Genomic DNA, 10,625 nt, shown 5'->3' with positions numbered 1-10,625 from the left:
CATCAGTTTCACAAGTGAGATTGAGCTCAGCCCACAGCTGCATGTATCAGATCACCCCACCACACATGCTCACTAGGAACACACAACGTGCGCTGCTTACCTCTCATCTCACGCCCCAGACCACCATGGATGAACTCGGTGAGTTGTTCGACCTTCTGTGTCCTTCTAATACTAAAGTCTTAATCAGCATAGAGTCTCTATGTACAGATCTGCTGTTTACATACCCCTTGAAGAATATGCAAGATGTTAATCATTTGAACAAAATAAGGATTATAAAAATGGCAAAAATTGCAATCCACAAGACAAAACAATAACTGAATTTACACAAATGAACTGGGAAAAAAAATGAACTGAATTTACACAAATACACATTTCAAAAGTTTACACACCCTAGAATCTTAATACTGTGTGTTGTTGGTGATCAACGACTGTTCTTCTGTGTCCCTATTTTGTCTTGAGCAGTTAAATTGCCCACTGTTCTTCAGAAAAATCCTCAAGGGCCTTTGGTTTTCCAGCATCTTCTGAATCTGCATAATTGAACCCTTTCGAACAGTGACTGTATAATTTTGAGATCCATTTTTTCACGCTGAGGACGATTGAGGGGCTCATAAACAATTATTACAAAAAGGGGAAAACATTCACTGATGCTCAAGAAGGAAGGAGACACGATGCATTAAGAGCCGGGGATGTAAACTTTTGAACAGGATGTTGATGTGAATTTGTATTTTTCTGCCCTTCAGAAGCTACATGTACATAATATATTTTCATGTTTCCCAGAAGACAAAATAAGTTCAATTTACCCCAATCATCCAATTCAAAAAGTTTACGTCCCCCGGCTCTTAATACATTGTGTTGCCTCCTTGAGCATCAGTGAATGTTTTCACCTTTTTTTTGGAATAGTTGTGTATATTTATATCTATTTAAACCAGGCCATTCTGGGAGAGAGTGAGAAATGTTGTCATTCGAAAAAAATAAATAAATAAATAAATATATAGGCTATGTATACTGTTCATAAATATTTTCTGGCAGCATTTTGGTATACTGAGGATTTATAATTTAGTTTTTCTTCCCTGTGAGAAGTAATGAGTGTTGTGAAGTCCTGTCATTATTAGGAATAAAATTACGCTCTTGCTTACATTTTTCTTGGTATTCTTACAGAAGTTAGTCAGAACGCCCATTTCTATAATAAGTGACTTTAACTATGTCAGCAAAAAACTGTTGCAAAAGTTTGAAATTCATGTGGTTTTTTTTAATGTTTTGTGCTCTGCATCCGTTGTGATGACAGTGATGTGCCTTTTCACTTCCTCAGGAAATGACACGAATTGCTAACGCTTCACCTTTAGTTCTACACCTAACCATGATTGCTACAGTGTGTGAAAGTTTGAGTTCAGTGTCACTGATTTCAGTGTCACTGCATGATTTTCATGTGATTTTGATATTGCAGACATGCTTCTAGAGCAGTTGGCTCAGAACCCCACCCAGACTTCAAATGTTCCTGCACCCATTCCACCCAAAACTCTCTCACTGAAAGCTTCCAACACAACTCAGCTTGAACAAGTAATTACATTTCATGAAGACCAATTCATTTTCATTTTCAGGTTGTTCTGAAACAAGAATTTCGAAGTTTCGAAAACATTCAAAAACATACATTTAAAAGTTTGGTGTCAGTAAGATTAGTCTCTTCTGCTCACCAAGACTGCATTTATTTGATTAAAAATACAGTAAAAACAGTAATATTATGAAATATTATTATAAATTTAATTTATTCCTGTGATGGCAAAGCTGAGTTTTCAGCTTCAGAAATCATTCTAATATGCTGATGTGGTGCTCAAGTAAGATTTCTTATTATTATCAATATTGAAAACAGTTCAATGTAAATGGTATTTTTTTCTCAGGATTCTTTGATGAACAGAATGTTCAATCATTTATAAACATTATAAATGTTTTTACTTTGATCAATTCAATGCATCCTTGCAAAATACAAGTATGACTATTATTTTGAAATAAAATCTTACTGACCACTAAATTTGAAACAGTAGTGTAGTTATTTGTCTGCAATAGCTAATAAATATATATTTTGGCCCAAACTGATTCATTCGAATGCTTTTTTCCTATCTTCACAGACTGAATCCTCAGGTCTTGTTGCTGGTCCAGGAAAGACATTTGATAATGCCTACAGGTACATCCATATTTTTGCAAAATATGGAGCACAAATATCTGTTGTATGTATCTTATTTGTGAGATCATATTTTGGCATGCGTGGTGTCCTTTGAGGTTCAGCTGTTCACTAAGAACAGTAATCTTTTTCTAGCGTGCTTCCAGCCCCTGTGGAGGCAGGAGTGATGAGTCCCGGCACAGCTACACGAGAGCTAGACTCCATCATGAATGAGCTGCTAGGACTCGGTCTGGAGGTGAGGGAAACATGAGGTTGACATCAGATGACATTTTCATACATCAACTACTTGTATTTTACCGCCAATGCACATAATGAGTAGTACCAGAAGAGGGCAGTATAAGCATATTAACGCTCCTAATTCATGCCTACTGAAATCAATTAAAAACAACATGCTTTGAAATGGACCACATATGATTTATTTTGTAGGTTTCAGAACCAGTTCCTACATCAAGCCCCCCTCCAGTGGCTCGCAAGTCAGTAAAGGACAAAAAAACGGAGGAAACTAAAGAAAGTGATAGTGGAAGTCAGGAAGAGGATAAGAAACCACATCCTCCACTGTCAAATAAAGTATCCAAGAGTGTGGATGCTATAGACGACTTGCTGGGCTCTCTCAGCTCGGACATGGAGAAAATGGGGGTCCGCACAGCTGCCAAAGGCCATTGTGCTTCTTGTGGCAAGTGTATAGCTGGGAAGGTACTAGCAACAGACAACAGATTTGTTATAATAATGTCTTGTTCTCTGCAAATCACTGGTGAGTTTTCTGAATTAACAAATTTGTCATCGTCTCTCACAATTTCACTGTCTATGTTCTTCTGCCCATGCAGATGATCACAGCTTTGGGTCAGGTGTGGCACCCAGAGCACTTTGCGTGTACCACATGCAGGGTTGAACTCGGCACCAGTGGTTTCTTTGAGAGAGACGGCAAGCCATACTGTGAAAAAGACTACCAAAACCTCTTCTCCCCTCGCTGCGCTTACTGCAAGGGTCCTATTATACAGGTGACCTGCCATATCTGTGTGTATTTACCCTCTGAATGCTCAGAGTTAGAGTTTTCTCAGGCATTTATATATGTATAACTAATTAGAATTAATGATTAAATTGTAAATATGAAATAAATACAATTATTATTAAATATGTAAAAATGTAATGTATAAAAATATAAAAATATAAAATGTAATATTTAAAATATATAATTTAAAATGTAATATATACTATATGTATATATATTACATTTATTTAGATTATATTTTAAATATTACATTTTAAAGTTTTGTATATCTATAAATTGTATTTGTATTTATTTAATAATAATTTCATTTATTTAAAATTCGTATACAAATATTTGGAATGACATTTTCAACTCTTTCATTTCACAAACAAATGAACTTATTCCAGCCAATGAAGCAGGTGGTAAATGAGTGTGTTTTGCACAGAACATTCTAACAGCGATGGATCAAACATGGCACCCGGAACATTTTTTCTGCTCCCACTGTGGGGATCTATTTGGACCTGATGGTGAGACAACTGGAAATTCACCAATTTAGCAGACCATTTTGACAAGCCAGCAGATCTGGTCATCATTTGAAAAATGATCTTTTGTACTTAATAAATTTGTCTTTGTCTACAGGGTTTATGGAGAGAGACGGTAAACCATATTGCTCTAGGGATTTCTACCGCCTCTTTGCACCCAAATGCTCCGGCTGTGGAGAGCCAGTGAAGGATAACTATCTGTCCGCAGCCAATGGAACCTGGCACCCCGACTGCTTTGTATGTGCGGTGAGTGAATTAGTGGCGTTGAAGACTGGAATGCAATACAGTCGTGTGACTTGCTCCTTATTATTAAGGAATATGGAGTCAGTCAGTCTGTGCTATTGTGGTAAGCTTCATAGGTGAATTCTTCACCTGCTCAATCATTCTTCTTCATTATAGTTATCTTTAATACCCTCTTTCTGCATCTCTCTCCAGGACTGTCTGAAGCCTTTTACAGACGGTTGCTTTCTTGAGTTGAACGGTCGGCCTCTCTGTTCCCTGCACTATCACTCTAGACAGGGCACTCTGTGTGGGACCTGCGGAGAGCCCATCTCAGGTCGCTGCATCTCTGCTCTGGACCGCAAGTTTCACCCCGACCACTTTGTGTGTGCGTTCTGCCTTCGGCAGCTGAGTCAGGGGGTGTTTAAGGAGCAGGGAGGGAAGCCATATTGTTCAGTATGCCACACAAAACTCTTTGTGTGAAAGAGGTGCCTTTCCTCAAGGAAAATTAAAGTTAAAACTTTTTGACTGTAAGACCATCCATTGTCCAACACAAGATTTAAAAAAGTTTTGTATCTGGTATTCTGCTGTATAAAAAAGCTACATGTTTTTGAACTTTTTTTTTTTATAAACACAAACCGGGAGTACTGATATATTAAATTAATTAACCAGGATTCATTTGATTTTTTATTCTAAACGTTTAAAGACCTGTAATTTCTTCAATAAAAACAATAATTAGTGAGGAAAAAATATGATTTCAGTTGACATTTTACTTTTTAGTCCTATTTTTTTAGGATTTAAATTTAGAGATTATTTTAATAATTTATCAATAATCTATTATTTTAATTACTTTTAAGACATCCTGCAATGGGTCCCCTATCAGGCCCCGGCTCCCGGCTCCCTTTTTTTCTATTTTGTTTTAGAAGAAACTTTTTAAGTCCTTCAGAAAGCAAGTCAAGTCAGAAAATGTAAATTGCACTCAAAGTCTTACAAATGCTATTGTTTACACTTTGTTTCGAGACATTCAACTAACTATATAGCTTTGAAATAAAAGTTACGTCTATATTTCTAAATTAGCAATTTTGAGTTGTAAAATATACATTTACTTATTCTCTTTGACATAAAATACAATTTGCCCTTTAAAACCTTAAGCATATGCCCTAAATCACATGACTTGCTAGAAATTACATCATTTCCTTGGAAAGAAAGCAACTCCAAGAACAAAGAAAGAATCAGTCATAAACTTTTCTCTCAAATTTTTAGATGACTAAATCATAACATGTCCACCCTGTTGTATTGGATGTATAATATATTTTATATATCTATTAAAATTCTTCCTTAATGTAAATCTTGTGCTATGTTGTTCTGTCCTAGCTAATTAAGGGTTTTAAGCTTAAAACGTCCATCCTGTTAGGGTCCACCCTGTTACACATTGCATTGTATAAATGCCAAGTATGGGGACAAACTTTATCACTGTAAAAAAAAGTTGCTGCCTTAAAATTTTTAAGTACAGTCAACTTGAATGTTCAAGTCACTTCAACTTAGTGACTTAAATTACGTTAAACTGACTTAAAAATTAACTGAATCTTGTATAACTGTATTAAAGTTAAAGCAATGTAAAAAAAACATATATTATCATAACTTATTGATTATATAATTTTTTACAGTGTAGAATGTGAATGTGAAATTTAAAATGTTTGGTCAGAATTATTTCGGTTATACTAACCTGAACTTGACCAGTGTGTTTTTATGATAGACAGGCTCTGACAAGCCTAAAACAATAGCTTTTTTTTTTTTTTTCGTCAACAAACCTGCTCAACCCAAAATTCACCAAACTAGGTGAAATAAGTTACTTAAAGTTAGTAGAATGTCTAAAGTAAAGCATGGAAATAAAGTGTAACCATATTTTCTAATGAAGTAAACTACAGCAATATGTTCATTATATTATTTAAAAATTTTACTCTTTACATTTTCTTATTAAAAAAAACTATTGTGATACAACATCATTATTCAATTTTATCACATCACATCAATCAAGCAAGCTATTTTAATACATGTTGAACGAAACAAAAATGATTGTTACAGAGGGTTCATAAGATTTAAAGACAAAGATTCCTTCTCTCTTCTTCAAGCTGACTATGACATGAATTTAATTTTGCTCTTGTGATTATCTTAGCCAGTTGAGGAGATTGTAAAGGCTAATAATGTACTATTATTTCATTAAGATTTCAATGACTAAAAAGACTTCGCTTAATAGCATACACGTTTTCATTACAGTGACACCATGGGAACATGTTCTGTAAACATTAAAAAGGGTTAGAATAACAGCGACCATCATTTTCTTGCTTTAATACACATGGATTGTACAGAAGCCTGTTTATTTTGTTGTGTGCATGGCAAGATCACATGAGGGAACATCCCTATAGATATTGCTCAAGATCCCTTGATTAGTCAGTCCACTGCACTGTTACTCAAGGTTCAGATGGGCAGTAACTTAAGGAACAGCCTTCTCATCTTCAAAGAATGCTCTTTGATGGCAAGAGCTGCTTTCTGGGAGGATGGGTCAAAGATCAAGATGTTTATCACACCATAACAGTCATGAACTGCAAGAACCTCCCATGGTGAGTGGACAAACACTCGTGGAGCATGTGATGGTGAACTTTAGATTTTAATGTGATGACTTGATCTAACAGTGACTTACCATAAATGGCATGAATTTAGACACTACTACGATACTATTAACTGACCAACTGTACAAGAAAGCACTCCTCCTCTCATATATGAGAATCCCCTATGAGAACCCCTTCCTAAAATATGTATTGATTTTGTATTAAGTTAACAGTGTATTTTTTACCCAATATTAAAATATAAAATAAAAACAATTCAATTCACACTTTTTGTAAGCATTTAATGATAAAATGTCATAAAACTAAATGCATATTTGGTTTTTATTTCTTACCAAATGATTTTATATTTTGTTTTCTATAAAATTTTGAGTGCTGAGGGTTTGAAAAAGCCTTGAAGTATCTTTCTCATAAATCGAATGGGAGAGAAAGAGAGAGAGAACGAAGGGAAGAGGAACAGAGCGCAGTGGTTGGGAAGACGTGTATGTGTTGAGTTTATAAATCAAGTTGTCATCACTCCATTATAGCCCTCTCTTTTCTGGTTTAGGAAGACTGAAATTAAATATGTTGCTGTTAGAAAACAACAGAAGCTGATTTTTCTCTTTTTTTATTCTCGTTCACTCCCTCTTCTCTGTTTACTGTTCCTTTCCTGAAATGACTGCTAATAAAGAGCTTCCTGAAAAGGGTTTCTGTCCGGAACCATACTGTAAACCCTGACGCTCAACATTTTAATTAAACAAATTAGTTCAATCAAATGAACCTTTATGAGTATTTATAACTTTCTTTTTCTTATGAGTTCACAAAACTGACACAATTTAAGTAATCTGAATTGTTTCATTGTTTTGTTTTTATGAATTCAACTGAAAGGGATTTCTATTTTCCAGCATGCTTTGTCATGACACTCGAAACGGAGAGTAGATGCTAAAATTATGTGTTATATGATGTTTTGTTTTTTTGTGTGCAAAATTAACTACCATCATGGTGACAAGTGGAGCATGAGCTTAGTTTAAGAACAATTAAATGTTAAATGTTCAGCAATTGCTATGCTATGTTAATATTATCAAAGCATTGTGTTACTAATTAGCAAGTTAGTATTTACTGAAATAGCTAAGCCAAGTTCCCATTACTAAAATATTTAAGTTGAGACTGCATGATAATTTTAAGTTAAAAGTATGAATTAGCTTACTCAAATATTTAAAGTTCAGCAATTTCAATGTATGAGTACAAAATAAAAATCTTAAAAAATTTGATGTAACTTGTTATCTCAAACTTCCTCAAGGAATATAGTATCCTCAATATCCTCATACCCTCAAGGAGTTTTCCCAACTTTTTCGGGTTTGCAGTATGGGCATTTTCATGTGGTTGCTAAGATGTTAGTTTTTAAAAAATTGTTAGTATGCAGATGTAGATTTTTACAGATAGGATAGAGCTTAAATAGAGTTCAGTATGACATCTGCACATATTGAGTTCATACTAAATCGGTGAATTAACTGCATGCTATCAGTTCAGTTAAATTCGCCAAAGAATCATTCAATGCAGTTTGTTAATTCGGTTCATTGAAAAAAATCAGATCAATAGAATAATTCGGTCGCGAGTTACACATCATTATCGGGTCGCTGAGCAGGTCTCGATTTTCTTTGTGAGTGAGTCATTGGATCATTTATTCAAAAAAATTCATTAAAAAATGCTGATTCATTCAGAAATAAAACAAGTGATTGTGTTTATAGGCATTAAGTGAGTCATTGATTCATTTACTCAGCCAATTCATTTAAAATCTCATTCATTCAGGAATGAAACTGCTTTGTTTGAAACTATTTGTATTTGGCAGACAAAGTAAATTGCAATTTTGTGTATAAAATGTAAACTATTCGATATTAACCTCTTGTATTGAACTGTTGTCTAAAAGCAACAACCATCCAACTTGCATCGAAATGAGCGAATTATTGGGGGCAATGGTGTTTAGTATACTTGTAAAACCATAGGGAATGAAAGAGGAGGGCTGAAACTCGTTAAAGCGGCAGGAATAAAAGGCCTGTCAATAAGTGCTGGTGTGGCAGGAGTCAGGTGACATTTACAGCTGTAGGGCTGAAAGAGGCCGGTGGGTGAATTGGTCCGTGGATCCATAGGGGAGGGTAAAAGGAGGGGAGTCGCACTGAAACCCTAGCCTCACCTGAACCAGACCTTGGCCTCTCTATCACCCCACCGATCCACAAAGCCACGGCATGGGTCACAGAGCACCATAAATACTGACCAACCTGGCAACTCTGAGACCACACTCCCATAATAAACAATGAAGCCAATAAGTGTCCAGCATGTCACTGCCAGACAAGCCAGTGAGTGTGTAACCCCACGAACAAAACCGCATTCAGGGGGCTCAAGCTCCCTATAAAGGATTGGTAAGATGAATGTGGACTGCTGGATGCCAAAATGATTAACTGTATGAAATACTTAATAAAACCAATGAAGTCAAATGTAACTTAATCTATTTATGGAGCAAATGTGAAATGCAGGAGTGTCAGCAAAGCGGTGTTTTATTGATTTATTTACCATGTCTTCAATCACCACCAAACTTCTTAACATTTATTTTTATCCAAACCAGATGGCTGCCAGTGCAAATATTAGAGAGGCCACAAAAAAAAAAAAAAAAAAAAAAAACACACACACACCAAAAAACTTTTTTTTTTTTACACTTGCATTCATTAGAAAAACTGAAAATGAATAATAATTAGGTTGTTACAATTACCACATAGACAGTGACTGAATGGATCAAAAAAATTATGTTTCTTGAATTATTTTCAAAAGTTTGTGTCATGAAAAACAAAAACAAAACTATTTTTATCTGAGGGGTAATATCTGAGGGGGATATCTGAATATCTGAGGGGGAATGTGCTTCCTCTTACACCTCATACAGGAAAAATTCAATGAGAATTATTGACCCCTGACAAAATCTGTGACCCTTTTTCATTTCCTTGGCAAATCCTGAATTACTTCCTCCAAAGAATACAATGAAACATACTTTGCACTGAATTTGTAATAATGTTTTTAAATAAAAGGTTAAAAAGCTAGGTAAAGCAAAACTGTGTATTGATCTGTGTATTGAAGTAACTGCCTCTGACTGAGAGGTTTTTCAATGAAGACAAGAAGTGACAGCTTCAACACCCCCTAATTGCTTCCTGGTGACACAGGGCCCATATATTAATTAGAAAAGCTCATTCAAAGCCAGAGGAAAAGGGCTGCATTCCCCTCACCATTACCTGTATTTGGTTTGGCCCACAGCCAGCCTAGCGCAGGTATCATATCAAATTAATGACTAGCTCCTCTGTACCGATGACTTCCTGTAGTGCTTAGCAGAGGCTCCCGGGGCCAGGCGACTACTTTTTTCGTCTTTATCATTTGATCTGTGGTTTCACGCTCTCTTTCCCTCAGCTCCTGAGTTTTGGCCTCTAATTCCCTCACTCATTGCAAGCAGGGAAGCAGGTTTAAATGGAAAGCAACAAACTCTTTGAATTTGAACTCTTCTTTTGCTTCTGTAATTTCTGCTCACTAGCGACACCAGCTGGTACAATGACTGTTTTCAAAAAGGGTTCTCCATTGTTCAGACAATCAGATAGGCCTGCCCTAAACTGACACCATTGGAGTCAGTGTTGCTAGGATGCTCAAGAGAAAATGTTTTACACACTAAACTTTTAAGATAATTCTAAAAGGTGTATAATTTTAGATTTGAGGCTTAAAGGGGTGGTATAATGCCCTTTTCACAAGATGTAAAATAAGTCTTTGATGTCCCCAGAGTGTGTATGTGAAATTTTAGCTCAAAATACCCCACAGATATTTTTATATAGCATGTTAAAATTGTCACTTTTTGAGGGTGAGCAAAAACACACCGTTTTGTGTTCCTTTAAATGCAAATGAGCTGCTGCTCCCGGCACAGAGGGCGGAGCTTCAACAGCTTGTGTCCTTTTACCTCACACAGACATGCATGATGGAGAGACTCAAGAATAAGCAACATGTAGAAGCAACAGGACATTTCTGAATGGTTAGCTGATTAATTTATGTAGCTTATGTGTAGTTATCTTCTA

The 10,625-nt window shown here is 35.7% G+C and overlaps 1 protein-coding gene across 2 annotated transcripts; it reads left to right on the top strand.

Annotated features, from left to right (window-relative positions):
* Nucleotides 1-28: 28 nt before the first annotated feature.
* On the top strand, nt 29-5,270 carry lpxn (leupaxin). 2 transcript variants are annotated; one of them, XM_079896112.1, is made up of 9 exons: nt 29-138; nt 1,445-1,557; nt 2,124-2,179; nt 2,312-2,411; nt 2,603-2,869; nt 3,001-3,174; nt 3,610-3,691; nt 3,804-3,952; nt 4,142-5,270. In XM_079896112.1, exons 1-9 carry the CDS (start codon nt 42-44, stop codon nt 4,406-4,408), a joined length of 1,305 nt encoding a protein of 434 aa, XP_079752238.1. In that variant the 5' UTR covers nt 29-41; the 3' UTR covers nt 4,409-5,270. The 2 variants fall into 2 exon arrangements, with proteins under 2 accessions (XP_079752238.1, XP_079752239.1); XM_079896113.1 differs by lacking the exon at nt 1,445-1,557 and having other exon boundaries at nt 69-138.
* The last annotated feature ends 5,355 nt before the right edge of the window (nt 5,271-10,625 follow it).

Source organism: Squalius cephalus, assembly GCF_949319135.1.
Source record: "Squalius cephalus genome assembly, chromosome: 16".
In the NCBI taxonomy this organism is placed as follows: domain Eukaryota; kingdom Metazoa; phylum Chordata; class Actinopteri; order Cypriniformes; family Leuciscidae; genus Squalius; species Squalius cephalus.
Note: the sequence above shows the minus strand (reverse complement) of the source record. Positions and strands in the feature narration are given on the sequence as shown.